This window comes from Dermacentor albipictus, chromosome 9 (genome assembly GCF_038994185.2).
Source record: "Dermacentor albipictus isolate Rhodes 1998 colony chromosome 9, USDA_Dalb.pri_finalv2, whole genome shotgun sequence".
Taxonomy (NCBI): domain Eukaryota; kingdom Metazoa; phylum Arthropoda; class Arachnida; order Ixodida; family Ixodidae; genus Dermacentor; species Dermacentor albipictus.
In genome coordinates, this window is record NC_091829.1 from 66,092,973 (window position 1) to 66,118,255 (window position 25,283).

A 25,283-nucleotide genomic window follows, 5' to 3' on the forward strand; every position below is an offset into this window, starting at 1 on the left:
GCACTCGTATATACGCGAAGTTGAGAACTTGTGTCATTCACATCGCGATATTTGTAAAATACGCAGACAAGCATTCATATTACTTTACGTGCTATTACTATGTATGTAACGTTTTGTAATCACTTATCATGTGTATTGTTCTAATTCAAGTTTGTAGTAAATTACGTACATAGGTTCGCAAAAATTGTACGTATAGCATTGCTAGAATTAAGCTATGCACTTCTCTTGGAATCGTCGGTCACGTTATATGTTAGAAAATGATGCTCGCATACGTCATCAATATCGCGATGCTCGCTATTAAAATATGTGTGCTATAAATATCATACCATACGGTATAAATATCAATATTTGGTATAACTACCAAATATTGATCTTTTATTGCATATAAGAATGGCCAGCATGAAGTGTGGAATTATGTGTGCACGAACGTCAGTGATAAGTTAATGATGCATTCATGAAAATAAACCCGCACAACCTATTGCTGACACTATATACGTGATGTCTACTGTTGATCATGGTTCGGAGGAAGTTACCAATTTATGTACGTGAATTACATAGTGATATACATGACACACTCTTTACCACCGATTGCAAAACAGCAAAAGCCCGTCGTCCATTGACGGTCTCAGCTTTTTTGCTGCTGGGTGTTCATATCGTGTTAGCGACATTATAAAGTTGGTGTATGTAAAACTGATGTATCTTATTTACCGTGTAAAACAGCGCACTCCTTCCCCTCTCTCACGGGACATTAAGAATTTCTTTACAAATCCGCGATGGTGCTTCTGTGTTATGTTTTGTCTCAATATTTCCGCTAATAAAGATCCCATTACGAAATGTTTGCAGTAAAGACTGTGTTTCAATAAGCAATGCAGACTTGTCGAGAATAGCAGCACTCATTCCCACTGTCTGCTTTCGTAAAGCTGTTGATGGCGCTCCGCCATCAACATATACCTCTCTACCTTCCCATATATTCTACGTTTCCACACATTCCAAGTCTTGTTCGGGACTGAGGAAAAAAACGACCGCGGAGATCCATCGAATGTCACAGCAGGCAGCTGGTGACGAAACCAGGGAGCCACAGCCAAAGAGCGAGTGGTCCGAGCTGTTCAACAATGGCAGAATATCTGTGGAGAGGATGATGACCACTCCGGAAACTAGCCAATTGAGATAACCCATGCAAACGTGGCCAAAAGTTCCGCGAACATATTCATGAAGATTGCCGCTAGACCACCCGCGAGATTTCTGAAGTCCTTGAGTTGTCGCACGGGACTTGTTACCCAATTTCGACGGAATAATTGGCAAAAAAATTTCCTATTACGTGTATTGTACAGCGGTAAATACCCGTGTAATCGTATGCTCGGCCTAGTCGTATTCGAGCCTGGTCAGGGAATGTAGAATGGCGCCTGGTGATGCTGCGTGCGAATAAAATCATCTGATAAACGTTTAAAGGGTAGTTTTATCTTTGATATGCAAGTTTGGAGATGCTTGATGAAAATCATGAAGGAAGGTGGCACTTGCTCCTTGGTCTAAAAAAAAAAAAACAAAACGCTTAATTCTTTAAAGATTTAGTGAAAAGGTGCTTTCTTTGTCCCAACCAACGCAGAATGGCTGCTATAAGGCACACAAATTTAATAAAACTGAATATAAGCGCAAGCCGCCCCCTGCACTGTGCCCTATGATGAAGCTAAAGCTTAATTAAAATAGACTCGTCGGCTTGTTAAGGCTAATGGGGTTGCGGAGTCGGGAGATCACAGGTCCCAGCTATGCCGAGAAATGCACCCCCGCACGACTACACCATGCTTTAGGATGCCCGATTCCGTACAGCACTCGCTCGCAGGACACTGTCGGCCTCAGCAGAGGGAAGGATCCCCACTCTGCGCGGAGATGCAGCCACTTGCTGCCGGTGCTTTCGACAAAGTCTAAGCGTGAATGGACGTGAACGTTGGTCGTGCGAATGCGCAAAGGGCTGAGGGGGCAAAGCTTCGTGTCCATCACGGCGTCGGAATAGGGACGCTGTTAACGCTCGTGCTCTTAAATTTACGAGCAGGTTCATTCGCAGCCCTCCAACAAGTCGCCTCTCGTATAGCTCCGGTGCGTCTTTGAGACGTTAAACCTTCAATCAATCAATCAATCAATCAATCAATCAATCAATCAATCAATCAATCAATCAATCAATCAATCAATCAATCAATCAATCAATCAATCAATCAATCAATCAATCAATCAATCAATCAATCAATCAATCAATCAATCAATCAATCAATCAATCAATCAATCAATCAATCAATCAATCAATCAATCAATCAACGGCACTTTGTAATCGTCCCATTCAAAGTGCTGCATTTTCGCCATGTTTGTTTTTGAATGAATGAAAGAAGGCGTAGACGCCCCTTGAGTCAAGAGCGGGCAAGATGGCAAATACAATATGGCAGGCTTTGACAGTGTATATGCCGGACAGCATTTCAGTTAGCGATATGCGTTAGGTGCACGTCAAAGAACCCTCAGGTGGTGAAAATTATTGCGCATGCAGTCCCCCACTATATCGGCGTGCCTCATAATCAGATCGGGGTTTTGGCACGTGAAAACCCAGAAAATGACGGTTTTTTAATTTTTTGTGTTTATTGAAAACAGACCTAACTTGTTTTCGCCTGTTCGCCTGTGGCATACTCGCTCTTCGCGGCTTTCTGGACTTGTTTCCATTCATCGTTATCATTCCGAAACATTGGACGCGCAATGCCACCCTCCGGCTTCTCTTCACATAGGCTTAACTTCCAGGTTGGCGGGAGAAGTTTGGCCTTGTTGGTAGGAAACGACAGAATACGTAAGTGCAAAAACGAGACACGAACTGGGGGAACACAGCAACGCACAGAAATCGAAGGACGGTCTTTTAGCTTTTAATTTTGCAACGCCTGCGGACGTCAGCCACAATTTAGAGAAGCTGACGTAAATTTAATACGGAGGAATGGAGAGAGGCTAGGAAGAGAGGTAAATGAGGCTGAAGTGATTGACAGGCTGGGCACATCGATGCGGCAGCTCACCATCTCAAAAAATAGCTTGCGTTGTTTCTTCAGGCTGAGCTTTAGATAGCTTTTGAAGCGTATGACTTTGTAACATCGTACTTTCTGCAAAATCATGCGTATGCATTTCCTGGCCTGTTTCAAATAACTATTTGTCGAAATTTGGCGCTCTTGCGTCTAGCCTCCTGCGTAGGTGTCTCGTTTCGGGCTATGACTGTCTTTACCTTCCACTGGTCCATGATGGAAACATCTGCCTTGACGCTTAACACGCGTCGAAAAAGAGAACACATAAAAAAACTAGAACTGCACGGTGCGAGATGGGGATGTAATCGACAATATATTTTCCGCAGTTTGTCGAGATGTTTTGAAAAAATGAAAGGCTACATCTCTAAACGCGCATCGAAATGTAAGTTGCAAAGTCTAAGTTCTCAATGTTGAACGGGCTGCGTACCAACATCAATTACCTTGCGAGATATTCCACTTCCGTCGAATTAGTTCAGACATTCGGTTCTTCTTACTTTGGTTGTTGTTGAGAGATTGCTGTCTATGTTCATTGGTTTGCACTTGCTCACTCATACTCCAAAGGAAAGATAGAACACCAACAAAAGTCGAGTGGTCAACTGGGTTACACGCGGTTTCGGCTTCCTCACGGATGCAAGTGAGGCCAGTGACCACTTAATTATTGGCCGGCGTTATGCCTCTCATCAATACGGATTCACTTCCCGACGAGACGAGGTGTTCATCTTATCTATTCCTCACTCATTCACATTTTGGCTTTGCGATAAGGTTAACCCAAAAGCCTCGCGTGCGTGAGATGTCGTGTCGGATTCGCCGCCCTCGTCGCGTCTCCGACATGAAGCAGCATTGGCTTGCAGTCAGTCTTCGGAAGGAGAAAGAACTGGGAAAGCTTGATGCTGGTTAATCGAGATTGTCATCACATACCGCTACCGCGATACCCTTACCGTTATCGATTCTGCTCCTTGCAAGCGTTGCATGTACAAGCGCGGAGTCCACAGTGCACTTAGCCCTGTCCTTGCTATAGCACTAACGAAGATGACCATGTGGAGGAGACTGCACTGTTAAATAACTAACAAGACAAAGACGAAGGGGGGCGTAAATTATTTTACAGTGCCTGACGGTAACGGTAACGGTAGCGGTAACGGTAGGAGGTGCACCCTCCCCTCGCCCTTCATAATCTGTCTATTTGTATGTCCACTGTAGGACGAAGGCCTCTCCCAGCGATCTCCAATCACTCTTGTTTTGCGCGAGCGGACTCTATAAGTTATATATGTCTGCGAATTTACTGATTACATGGCACTAAATCGTTCTCTGCCGTCCTTGAGTGCGTTTTTTCTTGCTTCGAGCATTCTGTTACTCTAAATGGCACTCGGTTGTCGCCTCAACGCGACGCGCGGCAAGTATCCTTATCCTGATTCTTCTCTTCATCTCCACGACGATATCGGCTATATGTTTGCTCTGACGCCGCTGTCTGTCATCGTTACGCCTACGATTTTTCGTTTCCTCGCTCCTGGCGTGGCTTTAGCTTGTTCGCAAGTTTCCCTTAGACCACATATCGGCAAGCTCGACAGGTTATCCCTTCTCTACATCCATTCCTATACCTCGCCACCCCAGCGTGCTCCTTCCGCCATGCCCAAACACACACCTTACTTTATTCCGCGAAGCTTAACCTTCTACGTGCATCTGCGATGAACAACCGCCTCGATGTCGACCGTAACCAACCCCAAGATGTTAATTTTTCTCTCTCTCGCTCTTTCCATCTTGCGGTAGGCTTTCTAATTGCGGCGGGCATTCTAATGAACTTAAGAATGTGTTTTACCGGGTGGTACAAAACTAATGTCAAGGGAGAACAGTTTCTATGAAGGCTTTGTTGAAAGATTTGGTGATGGTGGAATAAACGCCATATCTAGGACCACATGCAGAGCCGAGTTGGAACACTGTAGACAACAGAAAAATTCATATTTTGCGAACACTTAATGCCAAACGCACCACATCCTCGATGCGTTTCGGTGGTCGCGACATGCGCCTTCCGCTGGAGCGTTCCCTTCACCGACCGAAGTGTCCCGGATTTCCGAGGACTCATCCTCTTGATGTCGCGCAACACTGACAGATAAGCAGTCAATTAGTTGGATAAGGACAACAAGGAGTGATGAGGAGTTATGAGTCTCATCAAGGTTGATAATGGTTCGACGCGGATGGATATGGTGCTAAGGAGCGATGAGGGCTTATAATGGAGCAATTCTTATAAGGTTAATAGCACCTATAACGGTTGGTAATGATCGGATCAAGTCCGATAAGGTTGATAACAGATAGAAGTTGATAAGAGTCGGATCATGTCCTATAAGGTTGATAAGAGCAGTTAAGGGTTGATAAGGATCGGATCGATTGCGATAAGGTTGATTCCAACCGATAATGGTTGGTATATGAGGCTCGGTAAGGCTCGGATCGAGTCCGATAAGGTTGATAACAACCGATAATGGTTGATAAGGATCGAATATAGTTCGATAACGACCAGTAAGGGCTGATAAAGGTTTATACTGGTCGGATCAAGTTTCACAAAGTTGATAATAACACCGGGCTGCGTGGAGATAAGCAAACGTGGCACAATGCTTACGCATATACTTAAGCCACCCCTAGCGTAGTTTCTGTGGGATTTTTTTTAACCCCTGCTATCCCTGAACCCAAGGGCTTGAAGGAGGCTAGCGGAGCTATACACTGACAGCTGTGTAAATATCTTCGCATTCCAATAAAACTTGTTCCATCGTTTCGCTAGCTTCAGCGCCGCAAGTACGTGCTGCTTCTTCCTTGGTGTGCCTCGCTCTATAACTACGTGTTCTAAGACATCCTGATCTCACTTCGAAAAAAGATGTGTGGCCGACTCGGGGTGCCAGCTGGTGGAGTAGCACTGAAGTATTTCTCCACCTGCCTCTTTACGCTCAATAAAATGTATCTCTCCCCTTTTGCCATGTTTGTTTGTTATCCTTCATAAACTGGTTTCCCACCCTTAGCAGGCTTTATGTGCCCTCCCCCCCTTTTTTTCTCTCTCTTTTCTACCGCGTCCGTTGATCCCTGTAGGAGATGCTGCGTCGCGCGGGCCTGAGCGACGTGGCCTACTGGCTGGGCCACTTCTTCGAGTCCGGCTTCGTGGTCCTCTGCGCCGTGCTGCTCATGTACGTGCCGCTGTTCGTGATCCGCAACGGCAGCGGCACGGCCTTCCTCGAGTTCGCCAACCCGGTCGTCTTCATGACCGTGCTGCTGCTATTCGGCGTGCTCACCATACTGCACGCCATGCTGCTGTCCGTGTTCCTCTGGGGACGTAAGCACGAGGGCTTAACGTTTGCGCTCGTTGCAGGCCGAGCGCGACAAATATAAAAGAAAGAGAGAGAAAAAACCAAGTTCTTGCGGGAATCCTGAAGACGTAGTTATATATGGGTGCTTTAATATGCTAACGGTGGAAAGGAGAAAACTCCTGCTGGACCTCCCTGTGCATGTCTGCAGCGTTACGGCAGACACCTCAGCGGTGGCCAGAAGAGGCAGACTGGAGGAATAGGAGCAGATACGATAGGAGAGAGGAATGGACACCATGTAGTAATTGTAACAGTAAAAGTTACCCGTGTACACATCTGGGTAAATGTGCTGGGTTTAGTAGCGGCCCAATTCAATCGTACAATATTTTCGGACAGCCACATATTCCTGAACACAATACATAATCATATCGTGGTTTTGGCACGTAAAACCCCAGAATTCAATTTTGATTATAGTAGGTCATGTGAGCGCTCGGTTCCTTAAAGAGCGACACCAGTTCGATCAATCTCATAATCACAGCACCTCGCAAAGCGAATAACTCTGTACCTGTGGTTGCAACGTTCATGAATGCCCACCAAGTCGCTCAACACCACATTCTCTGCAGCTCCGAAAAAACGCTGAACATGCTGTGCCTTGTAAAAGCGGGAGCCGCAAAATATGCGGTGCGGCTGGAAGCACAGTGAAGCGTGTCTTCATTTTTAATTGTATTTACGACCGCAGCGTAACAGAAGCAGCCGTAACAGCGACAGCAACAGCGATAGCAGCAACGACAGCAACGGCAAAAGTAACACTTATTGCATAACGCACGGCCACCGTGCGGCGACGGATAATAAAACTTGACTATGAAACGTTGATGACACATGGTACTTTAAACAGTCTCTCGGGACCGCTTAGAATAATCCGTAACAACAATCACGCCAATAAAAATTGCTCGATCGACCTGTGGTGTGACCGCATATAGTGGAAGAGAAATATGATCCCGCCCGTCTCGTTGACAACGCCTGCCTCCGCGCGGTGCATGCCCTCGCAGCCGGGGTGGCGTTTGCGGCGGCCGTCATCTACTGGTTCGCGTTGGGCCTGTGCCCGTACGCGCTCCTGCAGAACCCGTTCGGGCTCGGATACTACCTGACGTCGAGGCCCACCAAGCTGGTCTCGGCGCTCACTCCCTTCATGTACCTGCACTGGTGCCTGAGGGTCATCGAGCGCTTCGAGAAATACGGTGAGCGCTGTGTCCGCGCCCAGTCTGTGTGTATACGCGGTTAGCGAATCGTCGGCCTATCGAAGAATCGATGCGACCGCGGACTCGTGGACGTTCGTTGTCCTTGACGTAGGCGAACCGGGGGGCAAGATTTACTGGTCATGGACAGTGTCATCATCATCATCATCATCATCATCATCATCATCATCATCATCATCATCATCATCAGCCTGGTTACGCCCACTGCAGGGCAAAGGCCTCTCCCATACTTCTCCAACTACCCCGGTCATGTACTAATTGTGGCCATGTTGACCCTCCAAACTTCCTAATCTCATCTGCCCACCTAACTTTCTGTCGCCCCCTGCTACGCTTCCCTTCACTCGGAATCCAGTCCGTAACCCTTAATGACCATCGGCTATCTTCCCCCCTCCGCGGACAGAGTGTCATGGACAGAGTGGCACGGTCTATAAGGGACACGCGAGGGTGGAACACGTGCATATTGTCACCTGTGGCGCAAGTGTGGAAGCCACCTGGCTCTGCAGCAGGTCACGTGTGGTTTGTGGCTTTGTTACCTTTATACAGTGCACCAGTGACGTCACCTCAGCCGGCGCTTGCAGCTGGAGCGCCAGCGAAGTGAGCCACTCGTTGGAGTGTCCCCTTTAAATGTAGACAGCACCGTAGATACAGAATCCGTCATAATAAACAATACTGCTGCGCGGATCACCACACGCAGGCAACTCCTCGACGCTTATGACGCATTCCTCCGGTCGTTCCAGAGCATTCTGGCACTGTAAAGAAAACTGGGTAAAACAACCCAAAGCTGTATTGTATAAAATTAAGCGATTAGGCGTGTATAGTAATATTGATACGGCTTCCCTATGGCAACTGGAGCATTCTTATGCACGCAGTAAAACCCAGTAACTACCTTAGGCCACTCTCTTCAGCGCTCTCGGAGCGCTCTGAAACAACCAATCGAATACGCTCTCGGTCAGCTTTCAACTGCATCGGCAAAGCTAAAAAAAAAAACTTTTAGGTAAGACAAACGGTACCTTCTCATCGAACCAGGAGTTTTACGGGAAAAAGACTAGTCCGTAATCGTTAACAGTAATGCTCTATACGTGGCTTCGCACCACTGCTACACTGGCGGCAGCGTGTTCGCCAACTGTGACCATATGACGCCATCATCCTGCAGAGGTTGGGCTGACGTGGAAGACCATCTTCGACAGCGCCACCACGTTGGACAACGTGAGCGTGGGCGAGCTAAGCCTGCTCAGCCTGTCCTCGGCGCTTGTCATGGTGGGCCTCATCTGGTACCTGGACAACGTGGTACCCTGGGGATACGGCGTCCCCAAGCCTCCGTACTTCATCTTCTCGGTGCGTATGTGTATACGCACACGGTGTGCCGGTCCCTTTGCTGCTGCTGCTGTTCGCTTATTATGTGCCGTGAATGAGCGCATATTGCGCCTTGAACGGGCACCGGGAGCGTGATGCGTGATGAACGCGGACGCGAGGGGCATATACGTACTACAAGCCCAGCGATTTCTTGACGGCCGTTTCGTACAGCGCGTGCTGAGTTGTTTTAATAATAATAATAATAATAATAATAATAATAATAATAATAATAATAATAATAATAATAATAATAATAATAATAATAATAATAATAATAATAATAATAATAATAATAATCAGCCTTGTTAAGCCCACTGCAGGGCAAAGGCCTCTCCCATACTTCTCCAACTACCCCGGTCATGTAGTAATTGCGGTCATGTTGTCCCTGCAAACTTCTTAATCTCATCCGCCCACCCAACTTTCTGCCGCCCTCTGCTACGCTTCCCTTCCCTTGGAATCCATTCCGTAACTCTTAATGACCATCGGTTATCTTCCCTCCTCATTACGTGTCCTGCCCATGCCCATTTCTTTTTCTTGATTTCAACTAAGATATCATTAACTCGAGTTTGTTCCCTCACCCAATCTGTTTTAATGAGACGTGGTTTTTTAATATGGTCCCACAACGGTGCATGTTGATCGAGAACGATACGTCACGAACAAGCGCTTAATTGCCCGACTTACTGGTGTTTCGTCAGCGCTCACAAGGTCTCGCTGCGATGATCACCAACCGGCCCAATATCACGTCGTTTTGAGATAAACCTCTACGATCGTTTGGGCCACAAAGATCCGTAACACCAATTCGCAAAAAGGAAACGCACCTGCCTTGAAAAAAACAAAAAAGAGAGCAGTCTTCACCGACACTGATGTCCCTAAAAACGTCATTAATTGTAGTATACCCATGCTGGTTGCCTATCTTGACTCGGCTAGCTATCGCGTACTTAACTCTTCGCTTCAAATGCCATCAAGATGGATACACCAATATAGAAATAAATTAAGCTGTTTGCAGATGAGATGGCTTCACAATTGAGGACTTTCACACGTCAACAGTTGTACAAATAATCACAAAGCATTTTTCTCTCATGTATTTATTTTCCCTTTTGCAACCTTTCTGTCGTTCGATGAAATGATAACTTACTGGAATTGTTTTTCCGGCACATTTCCATAGCATAGTATTTTTAGAAACACCGTGGGTTCCTTGGCGTATTATCTAATACAACTCTACTGCATGACCACTGCAGTGAGGTAAAGTTGTCTTCGTCTCCGAACGCTGATAAATTTTACATAAAATATTAGTCCATCTGCCGAGTTAAAAAGTTTTTTCGTACAGCCAGCGAACTTGAGCTACAAGCTTAGAACATAAACATAATACGTAAAAAATAGTTCGTGCTGGCTTAACTAAATCTTTGCCGCATAATGGCTCAAACACGATTTGATCTCCTAAAGTCGTGTATTCTTTTTTTTCTTGCGAATTTTATTGTCTTGAGGGCCCACTCTTTCGCCAACCCAGATTGTGAGGCGCGCACTACTTTCATATCAATTTTGGTCCATTAACGAGGCTTAACGATTCGTTTATTGTACCTGCTGTTTGTTGTTGTTGCGTTATGCAAATATGTGTACCACATGTGCTACTGTGTGCACTTTATAACGCACTTCCTGTAAAAGCATGTACAAGGCTGACAGTATCTGTCAGTTAAATAAATAAAATCTTGCCAGTGTGTCATTATACTACGCATGGTATTAGTCTGAACAGTTGGGCATTTTGTTTTCTTTCCACCTCATATATATTGTGTGCATAACATTCATCTTAAATTCAATGTATTCTATATTAATGTACTTGTTTAATCTGGCGCTCTTTTAAGTTTTTTTTTTTGCGCCATACTCGAACATCGCATAAGCGAGGAAGCGTTCCAGCTGCCACGCTTTCCCTGAGCTCCACTTGGGAAACATTCAGTTTGTTTCATCATCATCAGCCTAGTTACGCCCATTGCAGGGAAAATGCCTCTCCCATACTTATTCAACTACACCGCCACGTACTAATTGTGGCCATGTCGTCCCTGCAAACTTCTTAATCTCATCCGCCCACCTAACTTTCTGCCGCCCCTGCTACGCCTCCCTTCCCTCGGAATCCAGTCCGTAACCCTTAATGACCATCGGTTATCTTCCCTCCTCATTACATGTCCTGCCCATGCTCATTTCTTTTTCTTGATTTCAACTAACATGTCATTAACTCGCGTTTGTTCCCTCACCCAATGTGCTCTTTTCTTATCCCTTAAAGTTACTCCCATCATTCTTCTTCCCATAGCTCTTTCGCTTGTTCGTTCGTTAGTTAGTTTATTATTCTTTAAATACAATAATTGGTAAGATACAATATACAGACAAGGGTCCCAAAGTCAAAGACTGCAACGGGACCCTCGGTTAATAATAACCGGCCAGAAGTCATCTGCGACGACTAACCGAATGTGCGAGTAGCCCGAAAACGCGTCACGTGTGACGCACCTACTGCAACCGGGGTCCTCGCTCGCGTTCATCTACTGTCATGTGGCGTCCTCTGGCGGCGCCCCCGCGAAGTCCACGCGTACACCCATGGCCTCCGAGATCCACCGCGGTGCGCCCGTTAAACGCGCGCGGGGGTATAAATCTCGGAGGCCATGGTACACCCAGCGCCACATACACAGTGGCTCCAGCTGGTGTCAGAGACGTTCACTGAATGCAACGGCCCATATCCAGTTGGCACGCACCTGCGAGAACGGCCTGCATTTCTTTTTAGATTGCGCTATTTCCGGGGGGGGGGGGAGCATATTTTTGGCAGGATAGGTGGACAGGTAGGTAGTCAGAAAGAAATCTGCTCCGAGTGTGCGAGAAATGCCATTCGCATAAAAAAAAGAAACTGAGCTTTGTAGTCAATATACGGAACAATTTAGGAATAACTCTTTCTGCTGCTTCTGACGTGACTCCGCGCCTGAAACACATCGCAAATACGCTCTAATGTGGCTGCCGTCCAGCAGTTCCCGCATCGGCTTTGCCTCGACGCTCGGGGCTATGCAGGGACAGCAAACTCGCGACGTATTGACGCTCCTTTCGTAGCGTCTTGAAACAATTTTCGTTTTTAAAAATTATATTATGGGGTTTTACACGCCGAAACCATTTTCTGATTATGAGGCTCGCCGTAGTGGAGGACTCCGGAAATTTCGACCACCTGGGGTTCTTTAACGTGCACCTAAATCTAAGTACGCGAGTGTTTTCGCATTTCGCCCCCATCGGAATGCGGCCGCCGTGGCCGGGATTCGATCCCGCGACCTCGCTCGTTTATTTCTTCTTGCATCTAATTTACAGATGTTCGAGTGAGTACTGACACCGCTCTTCTTTTTTTTCTTTTGCGCAGGCCGACTACTGGTCTCCTTACAGAAAGTGGAACATCCGAAACACGGCGAAAGCTCAGGACAAAATGTACTTCGAACAGGACCCCAAGAACGCCGATCCCATCGTCCACTTGATCAACTTGAGCGCCGTGAGTTGGGAAAATGCGACAAAAAAAACAAACATAGAATTAAGCAGTCTATAAACTATTTATAGAGGGCACTGGCCTCCATGTATATACTTGTACTTTTGTCTATAAAAAATAAAGAGCGCTCACAGGCCAAAAAATTAAGTGGCTGGTTTATGTATGTTATTTTGGTATATTTGTGGTCCGGACATTTCTAAGCAGTCGTTTATACATGCATGTACGATATAGACGACAGCGGGAACAAAGTTAAGGCCATAAGTCAATAGGCCGTGTAGAGACAATGTGTGACTTCGAAAAATAGATACTGCAGTAACGAGCGGTTATCACTTGTACAGTACAGTTTTCTATTTGAATCTATTTAGCGAATTGAATCTATTTCGAATAGATTCAATGCACTAAATTTGAACTTTCGGCCAGGCACACGTATTACTCCTGCCACGTTAGCGCGGTTGTGGATACGCAGCTGACACTTTGCGACACTGTGTTCAACCCCGCATTGAATGTTGCGTAAGCAAAGAGCTCAATTAATAAAGGGAAAATCAGACATCCACCCGTTCCTCGAAAGAAAAGCCTCCGAGTTGAAGAAAAGTTCGTCCTGGTCAGGGACTCGAACCCAGGACCACCGCCTTTCCGGGGCAGCCGCACTACCATCTGAGCTAACCAGGCGGCTAGCAGATGGCAGGGCGAAGTCGAATTTGTCGACAACACATGAGGCAAAGGCAAGTGATTGACGTAGTAGTTCTGCGGAAACCCGCAAGGTGGAGAGAAGTAATTAATTAACTTCTCTCCACCTTGCGGGTTTCCGCGGAACTGCTACGTCAAGCAAAGCGCTTCAACTCATCTGGCTATACCGCTGGCTAGTTTCGTGTGAAATATTGCACTGACGTTACGTTTGGTTGTGCGTGCAGTCTAATACTTCACTTGTTTCGTCCACACAAAAATCACACGTACGCGTGTTGTGTGGCAGCGCCGGGCAAAAGAAAAAAAAAATCGCAGAAATTAAACGGTCGTGCCACTGTAACGACGGATTGCCTCAACAGAGAACGGTTTCGCCGTACTGTTCTAGCAAAATGGTTGTGTTTTATTTTATAATTTTGTCTGGCATCATCAAAGGTGGCGGTAATCTCCGATTTACTCTGGATGAAATACGTATTCGTAGTTGCGACTATACGCCTAGGTACCACTTAGGTGAAAATTCTCGCTTGGCTGCTAGGTTGGGATATGCCTGATCGGATTACTGCAAATAATCATTCTTTACGTGTTAAAAAGAAAATTCCACTGCAGCAGAATAAACCAGAATTTCGGGATGTAAGACGCATTCTTCGTTGCCTTTCGTGTGGTAATGGTGACACTTGCGAGTTCATTTCAAGTCAGACCAATGCTTTGTTCGGTTTTGTGTGAGCGCTTCGCCAAAGCTGCACTTTCATATCGCACTCCCCCATGCTAGGTTCAATTCAATTCATTTTTGAGAGCTAGATCTCTGGACTAAAATATTCTTTTTGCCATTTGACGAAGCCCAGAAAACCGTTTACATAGCAGCCAGAAATTCTCGGGCAAATGCGAGAACACACAATGGTAAAATTAGTACACCGAAAAAGCAAGAGAAAAGAGAATGGTACCAATGAACATACAAACCATATTACACTGTCTCGTGCATTAGATTCATAAGTATACGATAGATGCTACGACAAAAAAAAGAACACATAAGGGCATTGTAAATAATTGGTAACTATAACAGATAAAGGAGACGAATCAGCTTATTAAGAAAATTACGACATTTTACACGAAAGAAGAGCTTGCGACAGACCCCGTTAAGTTCTGCAGTTTACAAAATATTTTGCAGACGTTCGCCCTTCGTGAAATGTACAGTTGCGGCGATTACACACGATCGAAATGAAGGGAATGTTATGTCCTAATGACCGACATTTGTTATCCGTTCGCAAGCGGGGAAATAACACTGTGCTTTTACTTACGCGTGAACAACTCGCTGTCATGTTACGTTGTTATTTCATAACAGCTCGCACAGGGCAGGTGATATTTTCCTTTGTCGTCACCTCACTTTAAAGGGAATACGTTTTGGGATCATCAACCTCGTCGCCATCATAATCACCCTCGCGGTACATTTCCAGTCGGCTTGCCAGTTTGCCGGTCATGCCAGTTTGTGACGCTGCAGTGCTTCTTTGCACAGACCAGCAAACAGAACGGCGGCGACATCAAGAATATCACCCTGACCATCTACAACAAGCAGATCACTGTGATACTCGGCCCACAAGACTGTGGACACATGATTCTCCTGGATATTATCACTGGTGAGCATGAATATTATCACTGGTGTGCGCACTCGTCACCAAGAAACAATGTGCACGTTGCCTTGTCCTGTTTATGGTGCACAAGATTGTCGTTATTTCGGAAAAAAAATTACTGTGCGTGTTCATGAAACTGTGGCATTCAACCTCTCAAGGCAGGCATATCGATTACATATCGAAATTACATTTTGAACTCTATAGGTGAAAATTGTGTCGTTTGTATAACTTTTCATAGATAACGTTCCAGCAAAAAAAAGGAAAAAAAATACGTGCTGTTTCTCCGTGCGACTTCGACAACTGCCAGACGGCAGAAATTCGTTAACCAGACGGCAGTCAACGTGTTCGCGCTAGCATGCCAGAGGAATCTCTGTATTTCGTTAGGATGGATAGTTGGGCGTGTTGGTTAAGCATGATCTGAAGTGAAGGCGCTAAAAACACTGTCGGCTCCCTGTGCGTGTGTCTGTTTCTTCTTTGTCCTCCGTCATCTTAGCGCCTTCACTTCAGATCGAGCTTCTCTGTAGTTGTTCTGATAGTTCGTGTGTGCCGTGCCTGCGGAAACTCACCCCCGCTGCGTAATCTCGCGCCCGCATGCTTTCTCCGATAATTCATTCGGTGACAAAGCTGGCGTGAATGGCACCAGTTACAAGAGATGTCCTTGAACGAGACAGCTCGGCGTGGCGCCTAACTTCGGAGTGACGCTTGTTGGAGTGCGCGAACATGGGTCACTGACAGTGGCGTAGCTAGGTCGTCTGGCACCCGGGGCCCTTAGGTCTTTTGTCACCCCCCCCCCCCCCCCCCCCCCGTGTTGCTACGCCACTGGTCACTGAGATTCACAACAGCGTCGGCTGTCGCGGTCGGTCGCACGATTTAGCGTAAATCGCCGGTGTGAACACGCTTGTAGACTCGCTGCGTGACAGTCGCCTCTCCTGGCAGCTACCTGGAAGCTAGCCTAAGATGATCGGACGTCTCTATTAGGGCGGGACTCGTCCCACATTTACCGCTGTAGTCCCGCTATCCCGCGGTTTACGTGTGGGACGAGATTTTGTCCCGCTTTGGCGTCTCGAGACACCGAGTTGTACCGAAATACCTGCCCCGTGGCAGGTCTAGGGACCACACCTGCAGTGCAGAATGGGCTGATCACTCATGGCAAAACTGCAGCCCGCAGAGGGACAGTAGACTGTTGATTGACTTTCTCGGTTGTGATCGCACCACCATAAAAAAAAAAAGAAACAGGAAGGTGGCAAAGCCAAACACTGTCGGAAGCGAGGCATCTGCATCCTGCTATCTCATAACGGTCCTGAAAGCAAACTATTCGCTTGTGCTTGCGCGATTGGTCACAATCACGGTTTTGCTGACGAAAGCGTGACTCTGACCAATCAAGCCGAGGGCAAGCAAACACGGTTCGCTTCCCGAACCTTTCAAAAATCGCGATTCTCCTAGAACCGACGACCACTTAACGGCTCGCATGTTTACTCGATCCAGCTACAATGGACTTCTCTATGCCACGACTATAGTGAGCCGTAGCTGCCGTATGTAGCCAAGCCAAGGCACACACTGACCACGCCAACTTCAAGCAGTCGTGCTTATCCAGCATGTGGTGATGGAAGCACGCGAAGTAATGCGGAAACCCAAATAAAAATTTACTGAATAACTAAGAGAACAGTTTACCTTTACATAAACAAAGCTTGGAATATTGTTATCGTTCCTGACGACAAATCGAGACACAACCTCACATTTTTACGATCGCAAGAATAGGCTTTCATAACAAATAGACGGTTGATGTACTGCACCATACACTTGAGGAACTGTAGCATTGTGGAGATAAGAATTTCTTTTTACTGAGTGACATTATTATATCATAAGTAGGCTATCGTAATTAATAGGCGACTGTTGTAGACGTACAGCACCGTGCACCTGACGTACTGACGTACTATGTGAGACTTTGGTCTGCAAACTAAGTCGGTAGTTATTAAATACCACTGTATGCATATTTCGGTTTGCAGATGACAGTGTCCTGTTCTGCAACACTGGAGATTAATGACAACAAACGATTGATGACCTTAACCGAGAAAGCGCAAGAGTTTGGTTGAAGATTAGTATGCAGAATAAACAAAAGTAATGTTCAATAGCCTGGCAAGAAAACAGTTCATGATCGCCATTCAGCCTTTAGAGTCTGTGCAGGAGTAAGTCTATCTAGGTCAATTACTCACAGGTGACCCTGACTATGAGAATAAAATTTACGGAAGAAGAAGAATGGGTTGGAATGCATACGACAGGGATTAACAAATCCCGACTTGGGGCCTACCACTGTCGTTGAAAAGAAAAGTGCACAGTCATTGCATTCTACGGGTGCTAACATACGGAGCAGAAACTTGGAGGCTAACAGAGAAGCTCAAGAACAAGTTAAGGACCCAGCAAGAAGCAATGGAACAAAATATGTTAGGCGTAACGTTAAGCGACAGGAAGAGAACGATGTGGATTGGAGAGCAAAAGGGGATAGGGGATATTCTAGTTGAGATTGAGAGAAAAAAAGTGGATCTGGGGAGGCCATGTAAGGCGTAGGGTAGATAACCGGCTGACCATCAGAGTTAACAGAATGGGTGCCAAGGGAAGGGAAGCGCAGTCGAGGATGGCAGAAAATTAGGTGGGGTGTGATGGGTGATGAAATCAGAAAATGTTCACGCCCAAGTTGGAATTGGCTAGCTCAAGACAGGGGTAATTGGAGGTCGCTGGGAGGAGCCTTCGTCCTGCAGTGGACATAAATATAGGCTACTGCTGCTGCTGCTGTAGTTGATGTTGTTGCTGATGATGATAATGATGATGATGATGATGATGATGATGATGATGCATATTTCTGTCACTCGTCACACTCACTGCTTCGATGGGGCGGCGGACATTTGCTTTGCAGGCAGGCAACTCCCGACAGGCGGCGAAGCTTACGTGTGCAACTTCGACGCTTCCAGCTATTCGGGGCGAACGTGGGAATACTTTAGCGTCTGCCCCAACGAGAGCGAGCTGTTCGACGACATGACCGTCGAGGAGCACCTGCTCTTCTTTTTGTTCGTGAGTGCTGCAAAGAACTCGGCTGTTATTACTGAAGGGTTTCCGAAGTGGAACGTGCGTTTGCAGCTCCATCTCGTGGCCATTTTAATTTTTTTTAACTTCGGTACATTTTAGCAGAATCAGCGCCAAAAAAGATGTTGCAGAAATCGTACCTACTGACTATCTATAGGGAATGCGATTAAGCGTTAACGCGCGCCGACACAAAGGATGTTGCACATCCACAGTCAGCATCGTGACAGGTGCTGGCTAACACTGCCAGGGCTAATCTTGCATGCCAAACAAATACCAAAGAAAGTGGGCGGCAAGATGGCGCCACGGTAGCATACTCGGTACAGCACGGCACGCGTAATGAGGAAGATGGCAGTTTTACTACCACGCGCGGCAAGTTACCGTTTCGTACAGTTTCATTTCCCTTTACCTTAATAATGCTGCACTTCAATTAAAAATGGCAATTACTTTCTACGTTTTCTCTGGCCTTACTTTGCTTCTTCGCGTGGAATTACGACTAATGATATGTTCTTATATTTTCATGGTGACTATTATTGTGCTCTTTATACGATTCACTGCGCATGACAGAAAATAGGAACTGGTGCATGCGAAAGGCCCATACACATCTTTCCAATTGAAAAATTTCGTACACCTCGCGCGAATACGCGATCAGTTATACATCCGCTCTTTGCGGTGGGTGCTATATATCTGAGGCTTAATGTTCATCACGGAGGAATAGATTCAATATCTTGCGGTACTATCGTTATTGTGACCCGTTAAAGCCATCTTGTGTACTCGGTGAATAAAGCTAGAATTGTAGTCTTTTGTTTTTTTACGGGCAACCCATTATGCCGGTGTCAAAGCCGTGGTTATAATATAAACAACATATATATCTTTTTTTTCTCCTTACCTTACGTTGGTGCAGCTTCGAAGTCACATAGCTTTCACACTCGCCTCATGAGCCACATATAGCTTGTGAGACGAATCTGAAATGTTAGATATTACATTTCGAATGTCGAAAATATCTGAAGTATATCAATTATTATAAAATATTCTTGTGTACAACTCAATCTGGTTGACTATAGAGGCGAATTATTTTGACAAAAAGGGCCTGCTGCGTAGGTTCTGTTGGTAAAGCTTCGAGGTCGGATAGCTAGATTCGAGATGTCGGTTAGGGTACTTCAATATATACTATCGAATTAGAAAAGAAACAGACCAAAAAGAAAAAAAAAGACTATTTCACAGGCGGGACAGTCGCTGTCAAGGGAGCTCTTACGCATCTTGCAAATATAGATGCTGTCATAACACACAAACACCCAAGAACTCGGGTGTGAGGATGGCGCTGCGGTAGCTTAATGCTAAAGCATCGCACACGTGATGAGCCTGTTGCGTTCGACTCCCGCCTGTGGCAAGTTGTCTTTTCGTCCGTTTTCCTCGTTATTTTTTTACACTTCGGGTAAACGTAACAATTGGCACACGCTACGCTTTCCACGACTCCGTCATCTGCTTTCTTTATTTCGTAATTAAGAAAGAAAATTGTCTGACATCGCGCCTTCCTTGTTCATCTCACTCGCAGTATCGTCGAATATTATGACGGCCGCGCAATTATCAACTGTGAATCTCGATGCCTGACTGAGACTAGACGCTCTACCGCGCACAAGACAACATTCGTCGGAAAATACGTTCCGTCATATAGAGTAAATTTTCCCGAAAATGAAACGCCGATCTTCCTAAACAAACAAACAAACAAACAAACAAACAAACAAACAAACAAACAAAAAACAAACAAACAAACAAACAAACAAACAAATCGTGAATCGAAGAACACGCTGCTCAGCTAGGATTGTTTGTACGTCTTGGTAAAGTTAAAACCTAACAGCGCGACACATGACACCAAAAAAAAAAAGAAGCGCCGTCATTTCTTTTTTTTGCATTTCACCGCCATCGAAATGCGGCCGGCGCGGCCATGGAGATTCGAGCCCGCGACCTCGATCTCACCAGCGCAACACCACGTTCACTATAAGCTACATCGCGACGGGTGGTGACTTCTAGCCACAGCGCGGCAAATGAAAAAAAAAAGCAAGAATACAACGAATGAAGTTGTCAGGCTAGCTGCCATAAAGCGTGCTAGAAAAGAACGTCCCCCTTATAAAGTGGGTAAAAAGTCAATAATACCTTGCCTCGTCGCGGCGCTCTGCGCATGCGCAGCTCCGCGAACTGCCGGGAAACACCGGCGAGGCGTACGTCGCCACGCTCATGCGGCAGCTGAACATCGAGCAATACAAGGACACCCTGGTGTCCAAGCTGTCGCCACGACTGCAGCGGGTCCTGTGCGTCGCCATCGCGGCCTGTGCCGTCGAACAGGTATTACATGCGCGCGAGGCCGCACAGTATTTTTTTTACAGTGAGGCTGATTACGTTTAGCATTACGCTTAGACTACGTTGGATTACGCTTAGCCAAAGCAACGCCTGCACTATATGGCAATAAGCGCTGTAAATTGGATGACGTCGAACACGTATTACATACGCGCGAGGCCGCAGAGTATCTTTTTTCCACAGCGAAACTGATTACGCTTAGCATTACGCTTAGATTACATTAGATTACGCTTAGCCAAAGCAACGTCTGCACTATATGGAAATAAGCGCTGTAAATTGGATGACGTCGAACACGTATTACATACGCGCGAGGCCGCAGAGTATCTTTTTTCCACAGCGAGACTGATTACGCTTAGCATTACGCTTAGATTACATTAGATTACGCTTAGCCAAAGCAACGTCTGCACTATATGGCAATAAGCGCTGTAAATTGGATGACGTCGAACACGTATTACATACGCGCGAGGCCGCAGAGTATCTTTTTTCCACAGCGAGACTGATTACGCTTAGCATTACGCTTAGATTACATTAGATTACGCTTAGCCAAAGCAACGTATGCACCATATGGAAATAAGCGCTGTAAATTGGATGACGTCGAACAGGTATTGCATACGCGCGAGGCCGCTGAGTATTTTCACAGCGAGACTGATTACGCTTAGCATTACGCTTAGATTACATTAGATTACTCTTAGCCAAAGCAACGTATATGCACTATATGGAAATAAGCGCTGTAAATTGGATCATTTGGGGGCTGATTCGACTATAGCCAGAGTTGTTTAACGCGAACCTGAGCACCCTAGCAACACTGACGCCGCCGAGCTGCGGCCCACGTCGTTTATCAGTTTTCCACGTGTCCTGAACTGCGCAGCCTAAGCTCGCTCTCGTCGAAAGCACGGCACGAATGAGCTAACGGATAATACGATCACTGCTTAGCGCAAGGCGGAGGACGTTCCGTAATTTAGTTGTATTAAACGACCGGCGTCCACTTTTGTACACCGTTTTTCTCAGCTGGATCTCGCAAAGCGCATTTGAGAGAGATGCAACGCAGAAGGCGTAATTTGAATCGAAACTAATCCGCGTTTTTAGATACATTCAAGGAATTCACTCTTTTGTCTCGTTTATAATCTGCTGCACCGCCCCACGCGGGCTTGTTTTAAATATCCAGTTGCTGGTCAGCAATTGGCTCTGACCCAACCAGGGTCGGCTCAGCCGTCTAGTGGGGCCGGCATACTGTGTAACGATTCCTTTCACTCGATGCTGTTCGTTTATAACCCGCATGACCGGCCTATGGTCGCATTAACTAACGTAGGAGCCTCTATGGGACTATTGGCCTAGCGTGAAAAGAGAAGTAATTCGACTAGAATTGTCGCGTTTACCCGACCCTGTCATTTTCGCGTGCGCATTCGTCGGGGCTGTAGTGCTCGGCCAGTACTATATAGGAGCACTTCCCGGCACCCAACTTCCGACGTTAGTGTGTGCGATGGTCTGAGCAGCGCAAACCATCAAAACAATAGAGCTTCGTACAAAAATCGCTAGAGGGGGAACTGCAGCGCTGCCAAAGTTCGGTTACCATGGCAACGAAGGGTATATAGCATAGAGTTTCCAACAAAGTTACTAGCGGGAACTCTGGCGCTAGTGTCTACATGAGCTACAATGGGAGCGGTTGTCCCAGCATGGAAATTATGGGAAGTACATGGATTTGCCTGAACTTCGTCCTCTTGGCTTCAAACGGCTCTGTGACTTTGTAAACTCGTCATTTTCAACAGTGTATTGCGTAATAAATAATTACATAAACATCATTAAAATTGCCCGACGGCAGTATTCGAACACAGGGACTCTAGTACAGAAGTTTGATATTGAAACCATTAAGCCACGGATGCATGTATCGACAAACGAATGAAACGCAGTTATGAATTTATGGCGGGCATGCCAGTGCCTGGTGACGCTTGGCGCGTTTCGATTTGGGCACATAGACAAGCTCAGTCGTTGCAATTAATAGCAATTGTACGCGTTCCCGGCGTCTTCTGCAGTTCGAAGAATATAGATTGCGCCGAAATGTACGAGAATAAGATTTATATAGCGTAATATAGAAAGCCATAAGAACGTCTGAATCCACAAGCACGAAGATCAGACAAATCCATGTACTTTCCATCATTCCCATGGTACACGGAGGAAGGAAACTAAGGAGAGGCCCTGACGTCGCTCTTTGTGAAGCAAAAGTGAAGCCGGAAGTAGGCGTTGCTCATGGCGATGCTCCGCCTTTTGTGCCACCCTCCTCTCTTGTTTACATCTTTCGCGAAACCACGCCGCGCTGCGCGTGGTTTCGCGCGCGGAGCGCGCGCGCTCGCGCAACATCCGTCAGAGCACGGTGCAGGTAACACAGCGCGACAAGACACGGTGACTAACGCAAACCCGCCCACACAGCGCCTTTGCCATGGCACGAAACCTACCAGAGCAACACGTGTGAGCGCTCAAAAAATCAGAACAGCGCCGCCATTGTGGCCCAAAAGGCGTGGCCATGCAGCAAAAAAAAAATAAAAAAGCAGCAAAAAGAATGAGAACCTATACGTCATTTCCGCCACACTTTTCTCCTAGCGCGCGGAGGGGGTAGGGCCACTCCTTAGTTTCCTTCCTCCGTGCCATGGTAGGACAACAACTGCAGCGCCAGAGTTCCCTCTAGTAATTTTTGTAGGAAACTCTATGGTATATAATAAGCATAGGTTCGTCCAATTGTCGTGCTCGGGGCTTCAGACGTTCTTCTTGTAGCGTTATCTTTTATGCGCTTTATCTTGCGAAGTCCGAAAGAATGCGTACTTCCGTAAACACGGCAAAGCCAGAAATGTAACCGCGCAGATGCACAATCAGTGCGATTTGCCGCTTTTATGTAGGGCAGACATTTGTTGTAAAATGCTCTATTTGCAAATTCACGAGGGCGTTTGAAGCCAGAAGGACGAGTATGGGACGAACACACGTATATTGTGCATTATTTCCATGCTGGCCTAATCGTCGTACTTGCAACTCCCCCCCCCCCCCTCCCCCTCTCGGGAGAGCAGAGTGGCGCCACCGTTTTCTCCGTATACCGATAACAGCTCTGTTCGCCGAGCGCCATCACGCGCTCAGAAATGATTTCAAGTGTTCTGACCAACTTTATTATTACCGTTTAGTCCCACTGACATCGCAATCGGTCTCTGGAGAAAATAATCCCCGTCTTCTCTCGTACTTCCGCAGTTGAGTGATGTGAACCACGCCACACTGACACAACTTGCGATCCGGTATGACTCAGGTGCAGCGCGCCCAACTGTACGAACCGCGCCGAAAGCAACAAAGCCTTCTACGCGCAGTTCCGTGCGGGACAGCCAGTTAGTTATGTGCCTCCTCACTGCAAAACTTCTCATCGTGGGCCACGACCACTCCGGCTCCGGAAGGAAGCGGGACATATGCGAGGCTCTGAGTAGGTAGTTTGTAGAGACCAGGAAAGCTGTGCTGTGTGGTTGAATTATTTAGTGGCCCGTCCTTGTACACGCGGTAACATATAAAGGCGACACTAAGGTGCAGCGTGGGCGCTAGCTCCAGAGTCTCCCTAGCAAACTTTTCAACGTAGTAGAAAACTTCACGCGGTGCGACGGTGTCAGCAGCGGAAACGGCGAAAGAAAGCCCCGCCACTGAACACCTACCCCCCGCGGCTTCAGACACCACTCCGTAACACGCATGCGCCGTGTCGCGTATCGGCGCATGCGCAGACGCCCCTGGTGATCTTCCCCGAGCCGACCAGGCTGATGGACCCCAAGGCGCGGCACGAGGTGTGGGACGTGCTGGCGCGCCTGAGCCGGCGCAGCAGCGTTCTGGTCACCACCTCGAGCATCGAGGAGGCCGACGTGCTCGCCGACAGGCTGGTCATCATGCGCGAGGGACGCCTCGTGTGCACCGGGTCCCCGACGTGGCTCAAGACCAAGTTCGACTCCGGCTTCTTCCTGCGCTTCACCAAGCTGTCCAACTTCAGGTGTGTGTGTGTGTGCACACGCGGACGCGTCCCTCGAAACAGATTGGCGTGCGCCTGTGAGAAGTTGTGTCGACGGTATGCATACACGATGATTCTCGGCGATAAGGGTGCTGTTATGGAATTAAGAAAGAAAGGACAAGAAGGATAGTTTGCTTGCCGAGTTGGTATTCCAGTATTTTCAGGCGAGAAGTGCAAATGTAAGACTAGTTGTGAGGGCGCTTTGTCAATATACTCCTTGCCTTCGCAATAAGTGTTTTTTTTTTGCGCTGTTCGTCTCAAGACAGGAAAGAAGCTAGTTCTACGACAATGGTTCACTGTCGTAAGATTATAAATAAATAAATAAATAAATAAATAAATAAATAAATAAATAAATAAATAAATGAGATGCCAGCAATCACATTTGAAATGCAGCCGCCAGGAGGATGGAAACAAACAAACAAAACAAAGCAAACAAAAAATCTGCCCCCCGTGTTTGTCAAACGAAACCTGGGATGCTATTTCGGGCGCCATCATATTCCGCCATTTTATCAAGTTCGCCATCTCAGCAGCTCTGATTGGCTCGTTGGGCCGCTACGGACTCTCCGATTGGCTCAATATACCAACATGGCAGAACTCGACAATATGGCGGGATGGTGCTTACAACAGCGCCCCAAGGCTGAAGTACTGCCCGCGCCCTTCTGCGCGTCTGGCTTGACACTCGTATTTTAGTTCTCGCTTCTACCTTCCTTCCTGCACACAGCTCAACCGCTTCAGTGAACCTCAAGTGTTTTCAATCCACGTCTTTCCCTGCTCTCTGCGCAATAATTCCGTGAACGTTTTTAACGCAGCAAACCGCGATTATCGTACGAATTTTCGAGAACTTCTGTGTGCATCCTACAGACCTGTTGGACATTTAGTTCTTTCTGTTGTCGTCCTGTTTCACTCTTTCAAGCCGTCCACACTCGTAACAAAACCAATGAAATACCAACTAGGCCAATCTGTCACCGTTCTTTGAACGTAACACTGAGGAAGCGTCCTCTCAACGTCACAGCTGCCGTTCACAATGCAGAGCAACGTCAGCGTCGCAGCGTCCGCTTCCTAGCACATTGCCGCCGTTTACATGTACGCGACTTGC

General features: G+C 46.8%; 1 protein-coding gene across 3 annotated transcripts in view; it reads left to right on the plus strand.

Moving 5' to 3' along the window:
- Positions 1-25,283, plus strand: part of LOC139050081 (phospholipid-transporting ATPase ABCA3-like) — a 98,012-nt gene that overhangs the window by 19,336 nt on the left and 53,393 nt on the right. For all 3 annotated transcript variants that reach the window (XM_070526279.1, XM_070526277.1, XM_070526278.1), the window contains exons 7-14: positions 6,111-6,351; positions 7,372-7,560; positions 8,732-8,913; positions 12,314-12,439; positions 14,625-14,745; positions 17,651-17,805; positions 20,002-20,157; positions 23,910-24,169. In XM_070526279.1, the coding sequence (XP_070382380.1) occupies positions 6,111-6,351; positions 7,372-7,560; positions 8,732-8,913; positions 12,314-12,439; positions 14,625-14,745; positions 17,651-17,805; positions 20,002-20,157; positions 23,910-24,169 (1,430 nt within the window). The remainder of the gene's footprint in view (positions 1-6,110; positions 6,352-7,371; positions 7,561-8,731; positions 8,914-12,313; positions 12,440-14,624; positions 14,746-17,650; positions 17,806-20,001; positions 20,158-23,909; positions 24,170-25,283) is intronic.